General features: G+C 44.1%; 1 protein-coding gene across 2 annotated transcripts in view; it reads right to left on the bottom strand.

Annotated features, from left to right (window-relative positions):
• Window positions 1–4281: 4281 nt before the first annotated feature.
• The window catches only part of LOC148849631 (secondary thiamine-phosphate synthase enzyme), a 30792-nt gene continuing 10526 nt past the window's right edge, over window positions 4282–24547 (bottom strand). The window contains exons 2-8 of one of the 2 annotated variants that reach the window (XM_088950507.1): window positions 24229–24289; window positions 24042–24136; window positions 23921–23954; window positions 7388–7442; window positions 7236–7278; window positions 4632–4704; window positions 4282–4499 (exon numbers count right to left, since the gene is read on the bottom strand). In XM_088950507.1, the coding sequence (XP_088806633.1) occupies window positions 4633–4704; window positions 7236–7278; window positions 7388–7442; window positions 23921–23954; window positions 24042–24136; window positions 24229–24289 (360 nt within the window). In that variant the 3' untranslated portion in view covers window positions 4282–4499; window position 4632. Of the gene's footprint in view, window positions 4532–4631; window positions 4705–7235; window positions 7279–7387; window positions 7443–23920; window positions 23955–24041; window positions 24137–24228; window positions 24290–24547 lie in introns of both variants that reach the window. The other variant, XM_088950506.1, reaches the window with a different exon arrangement.

Genomic DNA, 24547 nt, shown 5'->3' with positions numbered 1-24547 from the left:
AACAGCCCGCACCGCACGGTAGCAGCTCCGCAGGACGCACGCACCGCCCAACAGTAGCAGTGGGGCAGGGCCCACATGATAGCTCATTAGGGTGGGTCCACACTCTGCTCACCAACTCGCCGCTAGCTCACCATCCCTTATCCCTTATCTTATATTATCTTAAGGAGCTACGAGTCGAAATAAAGCATTCAGATTTCCAGTCAAGAGAAGAGTAAGAAGAGTTCGGGTGGTCTCTTGGACAAATCACCCATTCAATTTCCCACAATAGGGTCTGCACGCAAGGGAAGGCGCAAGGGAAAGCAGGGCTTTCTCCCCGTGGACCAACCCGTGACGAGATCCTACACTCGAGCCCATAACAAAAAAATGATGCAACATTGGTTTGCCTTACCCATTTTTTGTCATTTTGAAATATCATCCTTTCACCCATATGAATCTTGAAAATACATTTTAATAAATTAACTTTTTTCATCAATGCATTGAACAGAGAGAGCCAAAGTGTTGGAATTTGAAAGTTCAATGGGTCATTGTTGCAAATGAAAGTTCAGTGTCACTTCTCCAAAGTACAAGATTAATCTATAACGTAACTCTTTTTAATTTTCCTCTTTTTTCTTTATTTTTGTTATATCTCCTAAGCTTTTCACAATTTTCTATTTTTTTCCATTTTTTAGTTGTGTTTTATCAATTTTATGCAAAATGATCTTATAAATGGATATAAGGGCAGACGAAATTTTCTAAAATGGAAATACACACATAATAGTCACATGGAAATCTTTTTCAAAGTTAATTGATTAAATGCTACTAGCATGGGAAAAATGCTGGAATTTGAAGGGTTCGTGGTGTTTGTCACGAATGAAAGTTTGTGGGGCTAAGAATTTGAAAGTTTGTGGTGTTTGTCACAAATGAAAATTTGGGGGAGGCTAAGTGAACAAACTCCAAAGTAGAGGGTATAAGTCTATAATTTACCCTTTTTTTCTTGAAACAAGATCGGTGATTTTACTAGGAATTCACATCTGCGCCCCACAAAGGGTGCCCCACTTCGGGAGATGTTCCCAATGCACAATGAGATGTGCATGCAAGGAATTTGTGGGGCACCCTCTATGGGGTGAAGATGTGATCTCAGCTCAAATGGTCTTGATCTCTTGGAGGTAGACGGGATAGGATCCTAGCGTTTGGCAGTTTTGGGTAAATTACAAAGACTCCCATAGGGGCCAGTGACAATTACCCCATAAACTTTCATTTGCAACAAAGAACCCCTCTACTAGGACTTTTGGCTCTTATCAACCCTTGAACTTTGTGAAAAAACTATTTTTGACCATTTCAAAAAGGGCATTTTCTCCCTCAAACTATGGTGAAAAGACCATTTTATGGCAAAAATTGACAACGTTAAAGACACTATTAACGATTTTGATAGACAAATAATAAAATAATAAGGTTGGTTGATGTGACACTGTTCAAGTAGAAAAATTTATTTGAAAAATTACACATGGGTCCCACATAAAATTCCCGTCTATTCATATGTGACCAAAAATAAAAACAAAAATAATTATTCTTATTTAATAATAAATTATTAATGATAAATATAAATAGTAATAGTAATAGTAATTATTAATAAAATAACAAATTATTAATAATAAAATATAAATAATACTACATATTTTTGTGTTATCAATAATTCATTATTTTATTAATTTATTATGAATTAATTATTAAATAAAAATAATTATTATGTTTTCATTCTTAGTTAGATGTGAATAGGTGGGAATTTTAAGTGAGACCCACATGTAATTTTTCCCCTTAAAATTACTTAAGTTGAAAGAGCCAAATTATTTTCTTTTATTTAATTTATAATTCATTATTTTATTAATAATTAATTCTTAAATAAATATATTTATTTTTGTTTTTATTCTTGATCACATGTGAAAGACCCACACATCATTTTTTTCAAATAATTTTTTTTTTGGACTTAAACAATGTCACGGTAGTGAGGCTTAATATTTTATTATTTACCTCATGAAATTGTTCAGAACGTCTATAATGTCATTAATTTTTGCCATAAAATGGCCTTTTTCAACATAGTTTGAGGACCAAAATGTCCTTTTCAAAATTTTAGGATCAAAAGTGGCATTTTTGCAAAGTTTAAGGATCATCATAGCCAAAAATCACTCTGCTATGGGATCATTGACAATTACCCTTTAAACTTTCATTTGCAATAAAGACCCCCAAACTTCCACTTTACAACAAATATCCCCCTCCATTAATGTTCCATAGTTAACTTCAAGAAATACCCCTCTTCAAAAAATATCTTCCTATGATCCCCTATACTTTGGGATCAGTGACAATTGCCCCCTAAATTTTCATTTACATCAAATATCCCCTAAATTTTCACTTTGCGACAAACATCCCATCCGACAAAGACCCCCGATCTATTGTTTTGGTTTTATGTTGGATATACTCATTTTTTTTGTTCTTTCTTTTTATTTGGCAAAGTAATTCAAAAGTCTTTGACGCATGTATTAAGGGGCACTCTTTGAATTATAATAGACATGCATAGACAAATCATGGAATCACCACACCCAATGTTTTATATTTAGTGACATTACTATCTGAAAGACTTAAGTGGCATTTGATAAATATGAAACCAGAGAAGTTCAAAACATATTATTCGATTCTAGAATCTGAAAAGTAGAAATGATTTTCTACATTTTAGAAGTTCTGAAAAACTAAGATCGTTTGAGTTGGAGCAATTCTCCAACATCTGAAATTGTGAAGTTCACTATTATTAACTAATAATAAACAAATATTATATTTTTTGAAATAAATAATTATTTATTATTTAATTAAAAATAATATATATTTATTATTAACTAATAATAAACATAAACATTTTAATTGTTACTAATAAATATATTATGAAATATTCTTATTATTATATAAGTATTTATTTAAATTAAAATGATATTATTTATAATTTTATAATACAAGATATTTAGTAATAATATAGTTATTATTAGTATTATTATTAAATAATATTATTATTTATTTAAGTAGAAACTTAATATTTATTAAGTACTAATAAATATCTATAGCAATGTTGATTTATTATTATTATTGTAAAATAGATGACAATAATGAAAGCATTAATGCCATTTTATCACATTAGATTTGAATTTTTTTGTTTCAAATCCTCTAATCAGACCTAAACCCAAATGCGACTAACATCTGAAAGGCAAAGTTTTCACACTTCATAGTCTGAAAAGCGTTTTTAAATGCAACCTTCAACATATCACATATGGGTGGGGCCTGGGGGGGGGCTAAACAGTGCAAAGTAGAGGTTAAGGTAAAATTTAACCTGGTTGAATTGAATTTCTATTCTTTAAGAATTATGCGGCAAATTCCTTATTTCACATATTTGTTAAGAGGTTCGATGATCTTCCCAGGGGACTAGACCTGAATAATTTGAGGGGGGTAGCCTGGTCCATTCCAATCTCGTTATTTGCATTGCTATAAAAGCCAAGGAAACCTTCTCAATTGCCAAATCTCATTTCGGTACTTCTGCTATGTAAACCTATGTAGAAAAAGGCGCAGCCATGGCCCGAAACATAGAAAATTTACCAAATTAGAAATACCCAGTTTCCAAATAACTGTGCTAATGTTGAGCGTTTGGACTTTTGGACTTCGGAAACTGAAGATCATTGCTGCATGCCTGCATCCTAACAATCTATATAACACGTTAAAACTTGTTTGTTTGGGTGTTCAATGTCAGGATGAAACCAATGTTCAAAATATCGATACACCAGTATGGACATATCGGGCAAATCAATACAACTTTTTAGTGGGTTTTTTTTTTTACAACTACTTCAGGGGAACCGATTTAAGCGACCTCCACACCCTGAACCGGTCAAACTCCCAATACACCCACTGTAGAGACATCAGAGGGGTCCTGGAACGATATGTATCAGCCGATATGGACCAATATGTGCCGATACTTTGAACCTTGGCTGAAACAACTTAATAGGGGTCTCAAACTTTCCACCACCAAGTTCAATACTACCATTCGAGATTGACTAACCTAACCCAAAAAACCAACGTTACTAGCCTGGAACATAGGTTCATAAACCTCTCTCTTTCTCTCTCTGGTTTAGAGTTTAACTTTCTCAATGCCAACTTGGAGCAAGCCTGGTTACTATGTATCCATCTAAACAAGCCAAGTTTTAGAGTTGAAATTCTAAATGAAACCATCCATGGACTGTGTAACTATGTTAAAGACCAAACGATCAAACATACAATAATTTAACTTCGTTATTTGCCAAATGCCTGTCAGAATGATAATTAATATGTGGCATTAATGATTTTAGCCTTTTAGGAGTAGTTTAATAAGATTTGGACCTCAAAACTGTAGCGCTAAATAACGCATCTTAATGATATTAACTGCGTCATCCCTGTAGATGTCAGACCAGTTCCCACTAAAGTTGGCCTTGACAGCACACCATCATATCTGTCTGAAAATTGGTGTTTCAGATCATGATCATACCTTTTCATATCAAAAATAAATAACAGTTGATCGGATGCAGAATAAACAATAATAACCACAGCACAGCAGCTTCTTATTTGTCGTCAGAAAAGACTTTTACCTTATACTCCATTAAGAGTAACCACAACTTTGCGTGGAGTAGCATGGTCCCGATGCTCACACAACCAAATTCCCTGAAAATAAGGGAAAAGAGTGTTAACCTTCAAATTATTTCCTTTTTCTCCTCGTTTTATGTAGAACTAGATTTCATTTCCCAAGTTCAATATGAAAGTGAAAGCACCCTAAGCAAAACAATAAAATGCCAATCCTTCTTGTTGAACTGCTTGACCCATGACCTGGTGGCCCTTCCGGTTTGATGAAGGATCCAAGTCTTGTAATAATGGAAATAATAATTCCAGAAAGTAATAGAAATAGTAAAATAAACAAGTATTGAATATAAGCTTACTAAGTTTAGAAAAACTCTACTACTCATTGATCAAAAAAAAAAAAACAAAAGAAAAACTTTACTACTACTAAGTATTAACTCTGAAGGATACGAATGAATTCAGTAGAGCAGACCAATCCGTAATGAGACGGGTGGGATGTTCTACGGATCAGCAAATAACTATAATCTATGATACCTCTACATGACCAGCAGACCAGTATCAGAAATTATATGAACCTGATATGACACTGAATACAATATGGATACTTCTACATATACTCAAATAGCATTAAAGCTTAAAAATATATAGAACAGTATGTAGAACAAATAAAAAACCCACTACCCAATGTTGGTCCCAGCTACCTGGAATTTTGGGAGGTCAAAGTAGCCGCTCTCAGACTCAAACCTGCGTTCTCATGCTTGACAGCCCAAGATTTTATATTATGTGGAACAAACCATGTTGGATTGGTTAAGAACAGACCATGGATCATCATCATAACCTATGTGGGATCAGTTGCAAAAATCCTATTCCTCCATTTCACTCCCTAGGACATTTACAGAATGAATCAAAATATCTCTCCACCAAATAAACTTAGGTACTTTTTGGCCTTGCCCTAGTTGCTTTTTTTTTGTGTGTTGGTGATGCAGCTTTAGGCCCTTTAGCCCCCATGGGGGTAAGATGATAAATGATAGACCTAATCAGTGTGTTAGTGGGCTAGTGATAGGGTGCACACAGGGCCCATTAGCACACAACAATAGAGAGACTGCCTATTCGCAGTTTGAACCCATGCCTTCTCAATAAAAGGGATGCCTTATTGACATCAAGTGGATAAGCACTTACTCTTGTCCCTTGGAACATGAAAATTGCACCAAATTTGATGTAGGACAGGTAGGGGTCCTACAAATTTCAGTTCTGGTGGTGGGCTTACGGGGTGAAAGGAGGGGCTTTAGGTGATTAAAGATGAAAAATGTGGACAGAAAAGCAAGTAGACAGTTTGCTGTCCATGAAAGAACAAGAAACTACACACACACACACTATGTATATATGTATACAAGGACTCTTAACAGTCTAACTCCTAAAGAACTCTAACAAGACTTAATTTCTACTAAAAGAAACTTAATGTAAAGACACCAGGCATAAATAAAAATAGCAAGTAATGAGTTTAACAATAATTACAAGAATTACTATAAATAGTATGTATGAAAGTTACCTAAATAGTAATTTTGAACTAACTTCTGGAAAATTCAATACTCTCTTCTTAAAACACCTATATCTAGAGAGAGACTCGGACAACATCAATATATCCTGTAACCCAGGAATTGACATATGAATTGAAAAATTGGTTTGTTTCCCATGAATTCTTTCCTTGCTTCCACATCTGCATCAAAATTACTATCCCAGTCAATTAGCCAGGTTGCAAATTCACGAAACCCCTTAGCTTGCTCCAAAAACAGTGACTTCCAATTTAAAATTATTGAACAGTTGGCTACATTATGCATGATTTTTTCTTATAGCTTTTGTATAAAACTTATGCTTCAATTTTAATGATAAATGGCATTAGCCAATTGGTTGCACTCCTGATTCCTGAAGCACAAACCAGCTCCAACCCTGTGGAAGATATAATATTTAATCCCCCTCCTTATGGACAATTGAGCTGAAATGATCTATTCTAGAAACATCATTCAAACCATCATCAGTGAACAACACCTCCTCCTAAAGGGGCAATCTACTGATGCTAGTGGTTAGGCTCGTATCCCACCTAGCTCTCTCAAGACCTCAGATAGGAATATTAATGGGCAATAGCCTTTATAAGATACATGTCAACATGAGCTACAAACGCGTAGCAAAAGATTTATTAATATGGGATGGCAGATGCATTGGCTAGGCAAGGGGTGAATAGTGATAATTTGTTTTGGGCTCAGTTGTAATTTTTATTTGCTTTTTATAGAGAGGTAGCATCCCGTGCCTCTCTAAGGGATGTTTGTAAAATCTTATCTAAAGTTTAATAAAAGTTTCTGTTTATTGATAAAAAAGGATTTATTAATACGTTCCTGGTCTATCATTGCATTGTTAGGTAACTGGAGATTGATATTTAATCATGCTATGTATAAACCAAAATGCCTTCCTAGATGCATGAAAACATCTACCAAGTACTAACCCTTCATGGCAGAATTAGGCAACAACCCTTGGCCTCTTAGAAACACAGAAGTATAATTTTCTTCACCGAAAATTAAACACATAGTTATAGATGTTCCTCCATTAACCTCATTACTATTTACCTGCCAAGTTCCCATGTTGAGCCGCCCATCGGTTATCGGAACCCTGTAAAGGTAAACACCAAGTTAGCATTAAATCAGTAATTGAGGAACAAAAAACTCACAAACGAGGTGCCTTAGATTGAGTAATTTATGAAGTTTGAGGAGATCCACACGTGAGGGTGCACCCAAACATTGAGGATTTAATGTGTGCTGGCATGTCATCAGGGCCTGCCAAAATAAACAATGGTGAATCTCAGAATCAACCTGAAAGGTAGATTTTAACTGGCAAGCAAGATGTTTTAGGGCAAACAAAAACTTCCTTGTCATGTTCATTGTTCCTGCTTTCATTGTTAGATGTCAGAATAAATTTAATTATATTTAAATATCATTTCTCTTTAATCAGTTGAAAAACACTTTTTTTTCATCCAAAATGTGTATTGCTTTTATCCTATATAACTCATTTTATTAATCTTCCAGGCCTGCATCCATCAACCTAATCTTTCTCATTCCAAATAGGATTTGGCAAATACTAAATTCCACCTATATTACATATTGGTGGCAGTCCAGAATCGAACAAAATGAAATATCAAAATTTCAAAAATAATGAACTGCAAAACCTTGGTATTGTGACACCAATCTCTTAGTTAAGAGGGGGGGAAACTCTATGTGCTACACATGCCAATATATTATGTGAAAATTTGAGAGAAAAAAATGAATTGATTGTATTATCTTGGAAGGAGCATATACACAACTTTATATAGAATTACAGAGCTAATTTATAGGGTGATAAAATAGGAAACTAACTTTTTCTAAAAAACTAATTTCTATTTCAGTGGGATTCTCCAATTAATATCCCATGATTCTAGGAAATTAAGTTTCCTAAACTGATGGACCTAAAATTATGGAGAATCAATCAGAGAGTCAATCTTCTACTTTCCAACACTCCCCCTCAAGCTGGTGAATATGCATCTTTCATTCCCAACTTGGAGATAAGTCTTTGGAATGCCACACTACAAAGCCCTTTTGTCAGCACATCTGCCAGTTGACCATTCGCTGAGACGTATGGAGTGCAAATTAATCCGCTATCCAGCTTTTCCTTTATGAAATGCCTATCTATCTCAATATGCTTTGTCCTGTCATGTTGGACGGGATTGTGAGCAATGTTAATAGCTGACTTGTTGTCACGGAATAATCTCATTGGACCTTCCCATCTGATCTTTAGGTCTTCCAAAATTATCTTGAGCCATAGTAATTCACATGCTCCTTGAGCCATTGCCCTGAATTCTGCCTCCGCACTTGATCAAGCTACCACATTCTGCTTCTAACTCCTCCATGTCACAAGATTTCCTCCAAGGAACGTACAATAACCTATAGTAGACCGCCTATCCATGGGAGAGCCTACATAACCTGCACCGGTGTATGCCTCTAGGGTTAATCCAGTGTTTCTTTTAAACAAGATTCCTTTGCCAGGATTAGCCTTTAGGTAATGTAGTACCCTATAGACCGCCTGTAGGTGAACCTCTTTCGGGTTGTGCATAAACTGGCTAGCCACGCTCACGGCATATGCTATGTCTGGCCTTGTGTGGGCAAGATATATAAGTTTCCTACTAATCTTTGGTACATTTCCCTATTCACAGCTGGATCTTCATTTGCTTCTCCCAATTTGTGATTTGGCTCAATCGGTGTGGAGGATGGTTTGCATGCTAACTTTCCTGTCTCTCTTAAAAGATTTGTTACATATTCCTGTTGTGAGATAAAGATGCCTTCTTTGGAAAGAGCTACTTCAATCCCTAGAAAATACTTCAATCTCCCAAGTTCTTTTATTTCGAATTCTCTGACTAGGCATCTTCTCAAGGCTTCCTTCTCCTTTTCATCATTTCTTGTCACAATTATGTCATCAACATATACCAGACGAGCCGTGACTCCCCCTGCATCTGAATGCTTTATAAAGAGTGTATGATCTCCCTGACTTTGTTTGTATCCGATGGCAAGCATAACTTTAGTAAATCTTCCAAACCATGCCCTAGGTGATTGCTTGAGACCATATAGTGCTTTCTTCAACCTGCAAACTTTATTTCCTTTTAGATTTCCTTTGAAGCTCGGAGTAATATCCATATATATCTCCTCCTCTAAATTACCGTGAAGAAAAGCATTCTTTACATCAAATTGCTCCAAGAACCAATCGAATTTAGCTGCTAGTGACAACAAAATTCTTACTGTATTCATCTTAGCCACTGGAGCGAATCTCCTAATAGTCAACACCATAGGTTTGTGTATATCCTTTTGCCACAAGTCTTGCCTTGTATCTTTCTAGAGAGCTGTCTGACTTGTACTTTACTATGAAAACCCACTTGCAGCCCACAGGTTTCTTTCCTGGTGGTAGGTCAACAATTTCCCATGTTTGATTCTTATCTAGAGCATGCATCTCTTCTCTCATAGCATCTTTCCATTTCTCATCAGATAATGCCTCAGATAAAGTATTAGGAATATGAATGGTGTTTAGACTAACTAGGAAACTCCTATGTGATGGTGAGAATTTTTTAAAGGACACAAAATTTGCTAAGGGATATAAGGGATGTTTAGTGCATTCTCTTGTGCCTTTCCTAAGGGCAATAGGAAGATCTTGGTCAGATGCTAATTCAGAAGAAATTTCTGGAACTGTATTTACCTCATTCTCAGGATTAGGAGTTGAATCTTGAACCTGCACAAGATTAGGATCCTGGTTTCCTCTTCTTGAATATACCTGCAATCTCATAGAGTCACAAAGTTCATCATTCTCTGTCATGGGTCTGGTATGAATGGGTGAAGAAATTGGTTTGGTTTGAGGTGGTTCGATAGGTACAGATACAGATTGAACTGGTATAGATGCTAAGTTTGGGTGTTGAGAAACTGTAGGTAGACCAAGCGGGAACAAATCTATGTCCTTATCTTCAATGAATGACAAGGACTCCCCCTGAAGATAAGGTTGAGTGAAATGTGGTGTTTTTTCTTCAAAAGTGACATCAATAGAGACAAATTTTTTTAGTAGGTGGCTGATAACACTTATAACCCTTTTGGGTGGACGAATAACCCACAAAAATACACTTGACGGCTCTTGGATCTAACTTCCCTCTATTATGGGTATGAACATGGACAAAAGCAGTGCATCCAAAGATTCTTGGGGTGAGATTATTTGTTGTACGTAGATCGGGATAAAATTGAGAAAGTGTTTCCATTGGTGTTTTAAATCCCAACACCCTCGAAGGTAATCGATTTATAATGTATGCGGCTGTAAGCACAACTTCCCCCCAATAGGTTTTTGGAACATGCTGGTGGAAAAGTAAGGCTCGGGTTGCAGCTAGTAGATGACCATTCTTCCTTTCTGCTACTCCGTTTTGTTGTGGAGTATTAATGCAGGAGGATTCATGGATAATCCCTTCTTTTTTAAAATATGGGGATAAAGTTTGGTTGAAATAATCCAGTGCATTATCCGATCTAAATCTTTTGATTCTGACCCCAAACTGATTTTGGATCATGTTATGGAAATTTGGGAGTATACTACTTACATCTTATTTAGATTTAAGAAGAAAGATCCAAGAGACCCTAGTGCAATCATCAATAAAAGAGACGAACCATCGTGAGCCAAACACATTTGGAACTGTGGAGGGTCCCCATATATCACTATGGATCAAAAAGAATGGGACTTGATGAAGGAAGATTTGGCCCGACCTCTCTATTATGTGACACGTGGCAGAAACAACAGCTCGACAAAAGGGGCCAAGCCTAGGCGGGAACAAGGGGACACACTTCGCCGAACTGACCCTTGTAACAGCTCGGGATACACTTCGCCGAACTGACCCACCTTGTAACAGCTCGGGATAGACTTCGCCAAACTGCCACCTTGTAACAGCTCGGGATAGACTTCGCCGAACTGCCACCTTGTAACAGCTCGGGATAGACTTCGCCGAACTGCCACCTTGTAACAGCTCGGGATAGACTTTGCCGAACTACCACCTTGTAACAACTCGGGATACACTTCGCCGAACTGACCCACCTTGTAACAGTTCGGGATACACCTCGCCGAAACTGACCTGCCCTATAGATACCTCCGAGCTCAAGATCGCCTCACTCAGCACTTCGCATCACCTTCTGGGCACCAAAGCCAAACAAGTCGTACCATGCCTGACACTAGGGAAGTCCGTGCCCGAGGGCGCCACGCCTGACTGATTTGGGATCTGACGTTTGGCAGCAGCACTCTAAACGGCCACCTGCCACCGCCACTGACGCCGGCATCTCCAGTTAGACGGTTAGGCAGTGACGGTTCTGTCTCAGCAGAAAGGACGACGGCCGAATTGACAAGCACAAGGGTAATCATACCCGATCTGACAAGGGCCTCGGGACGAGTACACGAAGTGACTATAAGAGCCCCCTGCCCCCCGACAACGGAGGTATGCAAACTTTGCGCTATCTGGTATTACCTTGCTTTTGAAGGATTCTAACTTGAGCTTCGGAGCCTCTACACCGGGTTCCCCCCGGAGCTTTCCCATCTCCTCCGTTTCAGGTTCCCTGCTACCCCGTTCGGAAGCAAGGCAGCGGACAGCTAAGATCAGCCGGATCGCGCTCCATCAATTGGTGCCGTCTATGGGAAACGCTTCAAAAAGCCTCCCTCCAAACTTCGATACCCCCTTTTTTCTTCAAAAAACCCAACACTCATGGCCTCCTCCAGCAACACCGGACGTGGCACGGAGACAAACGCCACCGGGGAGCAACTTCAGGTCCCCGTAGTGTGCGTTGGACAGTTCACCATCCCCCTTTCGGCGGATGGGATCCCCATCTTGAACACGCCACAAACAGTGGCACCCGTAAACCCTCCTACCACAAATGTCCCCTTTCCTCTCCACATTGAGACAACCTTCACTGAACCAACTGCCGTCTCCCTGGAAGCTAGCCAAAACCGATTGGAGGACCTGATGCAGTGCATGCGGGCAATGCAAGCCCAAATGCAACAGTTCCAACAACACCAGCTTCACCAGCACCAAGTGCTGCACAACATCTCCCAGTATCACTATCAACAGCAGTTCCCCCAACTGCCACTGAACCAACCACTACTTCCACCTCACCACCCCGCTCCGAGGCCGGTCAAGGCCTCCCCGCAGGATGGATGCCCCCGCCAGGCGAAGGCCTCCCGGACCCTGAACCACCCCAACAGCCAGGCCTCGTCCCCAGGCCGAAGAGAGAAAAATGTCATCCCCGCCTCGCAACCTGCAGGCGGGTCGGGAACCTCGCCCGCGAGGTCGGCACCCCGGCGCTCCAAGCCCGAGCTCCCGCTCACCGAAAACCGATTCAACGCCCTGGTGGCAGACTACCAGCACTCCAGGCCCATTGAGCTCGGTAACACGGAGGCCAGGAGCGCCAGCACAAGACCCGCTCAACGGCGAAGTCGCCAAACCGCCACCCGCGCCTTGTCGGAATTCAGTGGCAAAGACACGAGCTCGGACGAGGTAGGGGCTGCCCCGGCTCTCTCCGTTCCTTCCCCCCTCGCATCGGAACTCCTGGCGGTCCCCTTACCCAGAGACTTCAAGCTCCCACCTCTGGACAAGTACGACGGGTTCTTCGACCCCAACGACCACGTTGACGCCTTTCAGTCGCAAATGCACCTCGCCAGGGCTAGCGAATCGTGCATGTGCGTGGCCTTTACCACCACCCTCAGGGGGGGTAGCCCGCACTTGGTACAGGAACCTGGCCCCCGGGTCGATAAAGTGCTGGGCCCAGTTCGTGCAAGTGTTCACCACACACTTCGTCACCAGCCGACGGTGCCCCAGAACAGAGGAAAGCATCTTCGGAGTGGTCCAAAGAGAAGGAGAATCTATTTGGGGCTACATCAAGCGGTTCAACGAAGCATGCTTGCAAATACCGCGGTTGGACCCCGCAGTGCAGCTCGCGGCGGCCAAAAGAGGGGTGACGCACAAAGAGTTCAAATGGCACATGGTGGCCAACCAGCCCGCGACCGTGGCCGAATTCCTCAAACTCGCGGATAAGTTCATGAGGACAGAGGAAGAAATCAACCAACGAACCGAAGGCGGGAACGAGAAAAGAAAGAGAGAAGGCGAGCTCTCCAATCCGGTGAATAGAAAAAACCCGACCCGGGAGCCGAAGCCGAACCAGTCCTTCCGGGCCCCCCTAGCAGTTCGGACGGACTACACGTCGTTAAACACGAGGCGGACAGAGATCTTAATGACGATCAAAGACGCTCCGTACGTTAAGTGGCCACCTCGCCTAAAAGGAAATCCGAACGAGACGAGATAGAGGGACTCATCCGTCGCGGATACTTGAGAAACTTTGTACAACACAGCAATAACAATAAAGCATGTCGGCAAAGGGAGCACGAAAAAGATGCCCCCGAGTCTAGCAACAGACTTGCCGAAGCGTTGCAGAAGCAGCCTCCAGAAGAGAGGCCAGTTCGGGGAACCATCCATGTAATAGTGGGAGGTTCGGTGGTAGCAGGGTGTACCTCGGCAGCAGCCCGGACTTCAGTTCGCGAAGCGGCCCTCGAAGAACAGAACCCCCTAAAGAGACCAAAGACCGAAGAACCAATCTTTTTCACGGAGGACGACGCGCGAGGAGTCCACTACCCCCATGATGACGCACTTGTCATTAAGCTAAGGATCAGCGACTTCGAGGTCAGGCGCGTACTCGTAGATTCGGGCAGCTCAGCGGACATCCTCTTCAAATCAGCATTTGACCAGCTGTAGTTAAAGAGGAGCGAGCTGAAGCCCGCGAACACTCCCCTGGTAGGTTTCAGCGGAGAGGAAGTTAGGCCCCTCGAAAAAGTAATTGTCCCTGTGGAAGTCGGCACATGGCCTTGTGCGGTCAGACTCAACCATGATTTCCTGGTAGTCGCGACCCCCTCCCCATACAATAACATAATAGGGCGGCTGATCACGCATATCCTACGGGCGGCGGTCTCCACCTACTATTTGGCCATGAAGTTCCCTACGGACTTCGGTATAGGGGTAGCGCGGGGCGACCAGCTCGAGTCCCGCAAGTGCTACGTTGCTGCCCTGAAGGGAAAAACCAAGGCGGCCGACGACCTCGAACTGGAGCGGCCGACGGAGCAAGGTGAGGAGCGAGCTTCGCCCACGGAGGAAACAGTCGCAATCCCGACTTCAGCTACGGACCCAGCTCGCACACTAAGCATCGGAGCTTCCATCGAAGACCCCCTACGAGCCGAACTGGTGAGTTTTTTACTTCAAAATTTAGATATTTTTGCCTGGTCCGCGGCCGACATGCCCGGCATTAGCCCCGGACTGATAACTCACAAACTTAATACTGACCCTGTAGTCAGACCCGTTAGACAGAAGAAACGCAACTTAGCCCCAGAACGCTGGAGAGCGGTCGACGAGGAGGTCGAGAAGCTCCTCGCAGCAAACTTCATAAGGGAAGTCCATTACCCGAGCTGGGTGGCCAACCCGGTGTTGGTAAAAAAGGCAAGCGGCAAGTGGCGCATGTGCGTCGACTATACCGACCTGAACCGAGCTTGCCCGAAAGATTGCTTCCCCCTCCCCAGAATTGACCGCCTAGTGGACGCGACCTCGGGAAACGAGTTGCTAAGCTTCCTGGACGCCTACTCGGGCTACAACCAAGTTAGGATGGACCCATCTGATGAGGAAAAAACCAGCTTCATAACCGAGTTCGGCCTGTATTGCTACAAAGTCATGCCCTTCGGACTAAAAAATGCCGGGGCAACTTTCCAAAGACTTGTAAATAAGCTATTTCGGCCCCTGATTGGTACGAAGATAGAGTGCTATGTAGACGACATGGTCGTCAAGACTCAGTTTTCACAAGAGTTAATACAAGACTTAGATTTTGTTTTCCAAATCCTGCGTCAGTTTAGCATGAAGTTGAATCCCAACAAGTGTGTCTTCGGCGTCACCTCGGGCAAGTTCCTAGGCTACATTGTCAATCGGCACGGTATTGAGGCCAACCTGAACAAAATAAAAGCCATTCTAGATATGAAACCACCTCGGAAAGTAAAAGAGGTTCAGAGGCTAAAGGGCCGCATAGCCGCTCTAAGCCGCTTCTTGTCCAAGTCAGCAGACCGCTGCCTACCCTTCTTCAAGGCAGTCAAAGGCAAAGGGTTCGAGTGGACCCAAGATTGCCAGTTCGCGTTCGACGAACTAAAAGGTTACCTCGCTAGTGTGCCAACCTTAGCCCGGCCCGAGGTGGGTGAGGTCTTAGAACTGTACCTCTCGGCGAGCGACGAGGCGGCCAGTTCGGTACTAATAAAGGAAACAAACCGGGTCCAACGACCCATATATTATGTTAGTAAAATTTTACAGGGAGCAGAGGCAAGGTACCCGGAGATAGAAAAACTAGCATACGCCCTAGTAATAGCAGCTCTTAAACTCCGCCCGTACTTCCAGGCTCACACCGTCATCGTCCTAACTGGCAAACCTCTTAGACAAGTTTTAATCAAACCCGAAGTCTCCGGTCGACTGACGAAATGGGCCATCAAACTCAGCGAGTACGACCTCCAGTAACCACTATCAAGGCCCAAGCTTTGGCAGATTTTATTGCCGATTGCACTTTCAGCCACGAAGCCCCACAGGTCGAGCCCGAGGTCCCCAGTTGCGGCGAACCCGGAGCTCCTGAGCCCATAGAGTCTGAACCCCGTGAAGTAGCAGCCAGTGTGGCATCTCTCCTGGTCAGGCGAAGAGCGAATTGGGATGAGGAGCCCTGGATCCTTCACGTGGATGGTTCCTCGAACCGGCAAGGCAGCGGAGCTGGAATAGTCTTGTTCGGCCCGAGCGGCACAAAAGTAGAATACGCACTACGCCTTGAGTTCGCGGCATCCAACAACGAGGCAGAGTACGAAGCACTGATCGCCGGGCTGGACCTAGCGCGAAAGGTTAAGGCAAAACACTTGGTCATCTGCAGCGATTCTCAGCTCGTGGTAAACCAAGTTACTGGCGAATACGAAGCACGCGATCTCTCCATGATCGCATATTTGGCCAAAGTAAAAGAAGCCCTGCTCAACTTCCGGTCACACATCATCAGGCAAATCCCGAGGTCAGAAAACACTGAGGCCGACGCCCTGTCCCGATTAGCCAGTACGAGTCACAACAATATGAGAACTGTGCACATAGAGAACTTACCTCGGCCTAGTATTCTCGGGGGGACAGAGGAGGTCGCTCCCGTCTTAGAAGCAGAGCCGAGCTGGATCGATCTACTCGCGAGCTTCCTGATAGACGGAACCCTCCCTGCAGAACGCAATGCGGCTAAGAGGGTGCAGCGCCAGGCGGCCAAATTCGTCATAATAGACGAACGGTTATACCGACGGTCGTACACGCTCCCCTATTTGCGGTGCCTGCGACCTACCGAAGCCGAGTTCGTACTCCGCGACACTCATGAAGGCCTGTGCGGCGGGCACTTGGGGGGCAGAGCACTCGCCCAAAAGGCACTTCGACAAAGATACTACTGGCCAACGATGAAGGCAGAAGCTGTCGAGCTCGTCAGAAAATGCGACAAGTGTCAGAAGCACGCTAACATCCACCATCAACCTACATCCGAACTCAAATACCTCGCCAGCCCGTGGCCCTTTGCACAATGGGGCATCGACCTCCTAGGGCCATTCCCACCAGCAACAGGCGGAAGAAAATTCTTAGTTGCGGTAGATTATTTTACGAAGTGGATAGAAGCCGTACCTCTGGCAACTGTCACGACTCGAAACATACAGAACTTCTTTTGGAAGAACATAGTATGTCGGTTCGGGTTACCTCGGGTTCTAATCTCTGACAACGGCAAACAGTTCGAGGATATCAAGTTCCAAGAGTGGTGCCAGAGCATGGGGATTCGGCAAAATTTCACGTCAGTCGCGCACCCGCAGGCAAACGGTCAGACGGAAGTAATGAACAGAGCCATCCTGCGCGGACTGAAAGCACGTCTGGATCGAGCTAAGGGATTGTGGGCCGAAGAGCTACCAAGTGTCTTATGGGCTCACCGAACGACCGAAAAAGCAGCCACGGGAGAAACCCCCTTCAACCTCACCTACGGCACTGAAGCAGTGATCCCGGCGGAAATCGAAATACCAACGTTGCGATTAGAAACATACGATGATTGGACGAACGGAGACGAGTTACGCACCAACCTCGACCTACTGGACGAAGTAAGGGACCTCGCGCACATCCGTACAGCGGCATACCAGCAGCAGGTAGCTCGCTACTACAATAGCAGAGTAAAGCAATGAAGCTTCCGAGTCGGCGACCTGGTCCTCCGTAAGATTATGGTGCCCGAACCCGGCATCGGCAAGCTTGGACCTAATTGGGAAGGGCCCTATAAAGTAAAAACAGCGCTCGGGGGCGCATACGAACTCGAAACCTTGGAAGGCAAACGAGTACCCCAAACGTGGAACATCGTGAACTTGAGGCGATACTACCTATAAACCACCTAGCGAAGTGGACGAAATCAGGCCCTATGTGCCACAAGGCAAGCCGAGGAACTTCGGCGTAGACAGCACATTATCGGCTCGGCAAAAAATCAGTTCGCGGCATAAAAGACCACGGAAATTTAAAAACCCGGCAAAGAAACAGCTCGGGGAAGATGAGCAAGGGGAAAAACACTCCATTGCAAGAAACAGTACATTGGCAAAAAAAAAAGAAAATTTTACATGCTCGGAGCCACTTCTTCGCCATCGGAAGGCACTTCAACAACACCCAAAGGCCCTGCCTCTCCTTCAGAGTCCAGCTCGCCATTGGCAGCATTGGCCATCTCTTAAGTTATACGCGAAGTGGTTATGGCACTTACATCGAGGTCGGGGTATGTATTCCGGATCATCCACCAGCTCAACTTGAACCCCCTCCTGTAAGAGTCCACCATCATATCGTCAAAACGCGGGGAGGCAATGTAGTCTTCAACTGCCTTCTTCTTGGCGTCTTCAATGCCTTGGGAAAAAATCTGTGTTCTCTCCCTGATGTCCTCCTGAAGATACTCGACTTGATGCTGCAAATCCAACTTCAAGTCCGCCATATGCTTGACAACTACCCCCATGGCCTCGGCGTCACGCTGAGACCTCGCCTATCTGGCCACCGCGACGCGAGCAGCCTCTTCAGCAGCATAAGCAGCCGCCTCAGCAGCCCGAGTATTTGCCTCTGCAGCACGGAAGGCTTCTTCAGCAGCATGAGCGGCAGCTTCAGCAGCTCGCGCCTGTCGCGAGCACCTCTCCACTTGGAACGCTAAGGCATGAATCGAAGAATTTACCTACCAAAAGAAACAAGTGAGCAAAAATGACAGCAGAAGCAACAGAATAAAAAAGGAAGACAGAATCTAACTTACCACCATGGCATGTGTTACGGCGCGGCAAGCGACCTCATTCAAGGGAAGATCGGTCCACGCCGCGACCTCCTCGGGGAAAGTAGCGTCCCTACTCTTCTGAAGAGCGTAGTTCGGCGTCAACACGCTCCTAAACTCCCCTTGAGCTCCCGAGCCTGAGGGCCCAGCCCGCGTATGAGCAGACCCGGAGTGAGCAAGAGCACTTGAGTACGCAGGAGCGCCCGTATGAGTGGTTTCAGCGTAAGGCGCCCCGGCAGTCTCGTGCACCGGTGGAGTCACTTCGGGCTCCCTGAGCAGATCCTCTGGCGTATGGTCTGGGGCTTGGGGCTCCTCATCCAGGGGCAGCTCGTTACGAGTTCGCTTGGCGACCCGCTTCCTCCTCTTCATACCTTGGAACCCCACGAGTTCTCTCCGCATCCATCACACCTACAGAAACGAGTTCGACATCAAAAAAAAAAAAAAAGAGAACAAAGCAAGCAAGAAACCGCATAGCCAGAAACCTACCCGAACTCAAGTCGGCTGCAATAAGCTTGGCCTCCGTTAAGTAGTGGTGGCACTTTAAGCCTTGCCGTGCCCATTGCCGGAGACCCTTCACCGTCTCTTTATCAAGAGTTACGCCCAAATCGAGAGTGGCCTCACCCCACCCGGTCTGAAAGGGCCATCCTTGTGCACTTCGCACGCCAAAGTAGTCCAGCTTCCAAGCCAGGACCTTATTAGGAAGATCGTGCAGAAGCTTGAAACCCTGGCGAGGAGAAAGGTAATACGCCCGTCTCCCCCCAGGAAGAGAACCTGCCTGTCTCTTGAGCATCAAGATAGAGGAGAATATCTCTAAGTCTAAGGGAAAGTTCTGCTCGCAAAAAAGGGAAATTGTCCCCACCAAGTTCCGAATAGAGTTCGGATGAAGCTGGCCAATGGTGACACCGAAATGGTTTATGACTTCGACGAGAAGGAGATGGAAAGGAAGTCGCAACCCTGCAACAAGCTGCTCTCGAAAAATCACGATCTCGTCGGGACTGTGTTCCCAAGGAAAGCTACCCGAAGGAATAAAATGTGTACCCCCCAGGAAGATTGTAAGACAGAAGTATGGATTGAAGCCCCTCAGGCGTCATGGTCGAAGGGCCAAACCGGTCTAGCATCCGACCTCAGCGGGAGGTAGACGCCAAACTGCCCGAAGCGACTCGACCTACTGGTTCGTAGTCCTCAAACTCCACCTCAGGATCACTGAGGCAGTCTGGGGACACGGCTCGGTTGGTGGAACCTACATCGGCCCTACTCGAAGAATCGTCTAAGCTATCAAAGTTAGACATTGGGGAAAAGATGAATTCAAGAAAGTACTCACCGGAAAGTTTGAAGAAAAACCAAAGAACCGTGAACTGTATAACCAGCCTTGACGCGAGCTGGAAAAGACTTGGACGCGAGCTAAAAGGTTGGACGCGAACTCAGTAGACAAACCGCAGAAGTGACAACGACCGGGGTCCCCCACTATTTATAGCTATAGTAACCAAGAATCGACCGTGCAGACTGAAGACGATCCGACGGCCCACGTTCTTACCGACCGCACAACCCTTAAGGTCGAGACGTGATTGGCGCACGTCTTTACGAAAAAAGCGAAACATCAGCGCGTCTTTTTGAAACCGACGTCGCTTCGACACGCGTCTTTTCGAAACTGACACGCCGCACGTCTCCCTGACAGTCGACCGCGCACGTACAGCAGTGGCGTGCCTTTTTGAAATGACCCGTTGTCACGTCCCAGCGGCGCGAATTGGTTTGAAATTTAAAACGCGCGGTCACAACCACCAGCGTTCTTGAGTAAGCACGTTTCCAGCCTTCTCGGAAACCGAAAGAACCCTAGCAAAAGCGTCTCGAACAGTGAAGGTTCGAAGGACGGGACAAATCCACCAGCTACCTTGCGAAAACTCCCCGCACCATGGCAAGACCCCCGGCGCAAGGAGTGGGGGGCAATTGATGAAGGAAGATTTGGACCGACCTCTCTATTATGTGACACGTGGCAGAAACAACAGCTCGGCAAAAGGGGCCAAGCCTAGGCGGGAACAAGGGGACACACTTCGCCGAACTGACCCTTGTAACAGCTCGGGATACACTTCGCTGAACTGACCCACCTTGTAACAGCCCGGGATACACCGCCGAAACTGCCACCTTGTAACAGCTCGGGATAGACTTCGCCAAACTGCCACCTTGTAACAGCTCGGGATAGACTTCGCCGAACTGCCACCTTGTAACAGCTCGGGATAGACTTCGCCGAACTACCACCTTGTAACAGCTCGGGATACACTTCGCCGAACTGACCCACCTTGTAACAACTCGGGATACACTTCGCAGAACTGACCCACCTTGTAACAGTTCGGGATACACCTCGCCGAAACTAACCTGCCCTATAGATACCTCCGAGCTCAAGACCGCCTCTCTCAGCACTTCGCATCACCTTTTGGGCACCAAAGCCAAACAAGTCGTACCATGCCTGACACTAGGGAAGTCCGTGCCCGAGGGCGCCACGCCTGACTGACTTGGGATCTGACGTTTGGCAGCAGCACTCTAAACGGCCACCTGCCACCGCCACTGACACCGCCATCTCCAGTTAGACGGTTAGGCAGTGACGGTTCTGTCTCAGCAGAAAGGATGACGGCCGAATTGACAAGCACAAGGGTAATCATACCCGATCTGACAAGGGCCTCGGGACGAGTACACGAAGTGACTATAAGAGCCCCCTGCCCCCCAACAACGGAGGTATGCAAACTTTGCGCTATCTGGTATTACCTTGCTTTTGAAGGATTCTAACTTGAGCTTCGGAGCCTCTACACCGGGTTCCCCCCGGAGCTTTCCCATCTCCTCCGTTTCAGGTTCCCTGCTACCCCGTTCGGAAGCAAGGCAGCGGACAGCTAAGACCAGCCGGATCGCGCTCCATCAGGACTAAACTTCTCTTGTTACTGATTGGAAAGGGCACACGCTTGTGTTTTGCAAATTCACACACATCACAATGAAAATATTCAACACTCAATCCTTTAAACAAGGAGGGAAACATAGTTTTCAAAATTCCAAAAGATGGATGTCCTAGTCTAAAGTCATGAAGCCAAATGGTGTCTTTGTTGGATGATGAAAGGAATGACAGAGATAACTTATACTGGACAATATTTGATTTGCATGATTCTTCAAGATAGTAGAGTCCATTCTTCTCCTTAGCAAGTCCAATCCTCTTCCCCGAATCCTGGTCCTGAAATATACAGTAAGAAGGATAGAAAAGCACATTACAGTTCATGTCATGGGTGAGTTATTTGATGGATATCAGGTTAGTGGACAATTTTGGAACATGGACACTTTTTAGTGTAAGTGATGGATTAATATGGATAACCCCAAGGCCAGTTATGGTAGTAAGGGAACCGTCTGCAATGGCTATTTTTCGATTGCTTGGGCAGGGGGTATAAGTGCTAAAATGTAGTGAGGAGTGAGCCATGTGATCTGTGGCTCCTGAGTCAACCCATAAATCCCTATTAGGTTCATCTGAGACATTTATTCCATGAGGAATAGAAAACTTACCTGAGATTGCAAGAGAGCCTGTACCACTAGGTTTCTCCAACGATCCCAGAAGCCCCCTTAACTTTTCGATCTCCTCCTTATTAAACTCGGTCTTGTCTGGAGGCTTTTCTTGGCTCGGTTGATTTGTGGTGAAGTTAGCTTGACTTCGACTCTTCTGTTGTCCTCCTCTATAGCCCCATTCCCTATTCGATGGTTTACCATTCAACTTCCAACACTTCTCTTTGGTGTGCCTTGGTTTCTTGCAATAGGTACACCAAAGAGACTCCTTGTTGTCCCGTGCAGAGGACAAATCTGTCTTTCACTCCTTCCAGTATTTTTGGTTGTTCCATCCTTGTAGTCATGGCTGAACCTTCTAGTACTTGGGGTTCAAGCATAACCCCCCTACGGCTTTCTTCAGCACGAATCAGAGAAATAGTCTCATTTAGAGATGGTACCTCTTCTTTGCCGAGAATCTAGACCCTAACTTAATCAAATTCTGCGTTGAGTCCTGCAAGAAAGTCATAAACACGATCTTTTTCGATAAAACTCTTTAGGATTGCTGCATCCGCTGCACATTTAGTCTCAATGCACTGATAATGATCGAGTTCTTGCCACAGGTTCTACAGTAAATTTGCATACTCGGTAACTGTCTTGCTGCCCTGTTTAGTTGCTCCAGTCTTGACTTTGATTTCGTACATTTGTGTTGCATCACGTGCTTTTGAATATGTTTGTCAGACAGCATCCCAGATCTCTTTAGCCGTGGATAAAAACATACACGTGTCGCTGATTTCAGGGTTCATTGAATTCCATAACCATGACATGATCATGGAGTCAGCTTCGTCCCATGCATCAAATCTTGGATCTCCTTCCTTCGGTCCCGTCCCTAAGAGATGGATAAGCTTTCCTTTTCCCTTTAAATATGTTCGAACAAACGGAGACCACTTCAAATAATTTTTCCCGTTCAACCTATATGCTGCCTAAATGTTTTGCAGGTCGCCAGATGCTTGATGTGAGGAAACTTCTTCCGATTGTGCAGTGGTATTTGATACAGTGGTTTCTGACATATTGGGCGGGCTTCAAGAAAGAGAGAAAAAACAGACAATGAAGGTCTGAAAAACTTAGTAAGGGTTGGCGATGAAGGCCTAAAGAATCTTTCAGCCAATGTAAAAAAAGGTAATTGTAATGCTCCACCAAACTAAAGAATGGATCGAAACCACTCAAAATCAAAACTGATCCAAACCAAACCAAAGGGATTCAGTAAATCTGCTCTAGGCAAAACCAGATCTAAGATTTCAGACTGATCTGATGTCTCTACAAAGAGATCCAAGAAAAAAGGATGAATCCGATGGCGTAGCAGTCCAGAAGAAGCAAAAATGTAGAGTTCAAATCTGTAGCCGATCTCGAAGAAGAATCAAGGACACGCAAGAACCTCCCAAATACTGTTAGAGAGTTCTTGAACCAACAGCAGAGATGACCAAAGAGATACTATGAGTGGATTAAGTCGTGACCAGCTTTGATACCATGTGAAAATTTGAGAGAAAAAATGAATTGATTGTATTATCTTGGAAGGAGCATATACACAACTTTATATAGAATTACAGAGCTAATTTACAGGGTGATAAAATAGGAAACTAACTTTTCCTAAAAAACTAATTCCTATATCAGTGGGATTCTCCAATTAATATCCCATGATTCTAGGAAATTAAGTTTCCTAAACCGATGGACCTAAAATTATGGAGAATCAATCAGAGAGTCAATCTTCTACTTTCCAACATATTAAAACAAACACAACCCATGGAGCAATTTTAAGTTTTTAACCAGAAACTGTGGAGAAAAGAGAATTCAAGCCACAGACTTCCTATACTAACCTTCTAAAGTATGTTTCCAAGGTGCTGACCTCCCCTGAAAGTCGCATATCAAAACACCAAATTAAACCTTTTGCAACCAAAGTTAACACAAATGTACAAAATAAAAAAGAAAAATAGCAACCTCTGGAACTATCCTGTTGAGGAATGTCTCAGTGTCATCTCGAACATCTGAATCGTAGTTCTCATTTAGCGTGAGGGAGGCACTTGTATGTTGCACTGGAAGCAAAAAAATAAATTGTTTTTGATTTAATAAAATAGGTCCCCAGGATGGATAGGTTAATGATATATAATGAGGTTTAATCACTTACAGAAAAAATGTGCGAGGCCACACTTGAATCCAGACAAATCCTTATCAATTTCCTTCAGTATCTGTTTGAGAGATAATGAAAAGCTTTTATTGAACAAGTTTTAAAGAGTGAGAGTAACTTCTAACACTGCATATATGAAACATAAAACTAACTGCCAAAAAAAGACCAAGTTGAAGAATCAGGAAGGAACTGATAACAAAGAAGTTATTAAGAGAGGAGAATACAACATGGAATGATGGAAATACAATCTACAATTGCACAGTTTCATAGACGATTTGAGGGAACTCGATGTGAAGTTCGGAGATTTTAGTTTAGGTTA

The sequence above is a fragment of the Nelumbo lutea genome, chromosome 6, assembly GCF_056320005.1.
Source record: "Nelumbo lutea isolate HS-2025 chromosome 6, American lotus-T2T, whole genome shotgun sequence".
Taxonomy (NCBI): domain Eukaryota; kingdom Viridiplantae; phylum Streptophyta; class Magnoliopsida; order Proteales; family Nelumbonaceae; genus Nelumbo; species Nelumbo lutea.
This window is presented reverse-complemented; position numbering and strand designations above follow the sequence as displayed.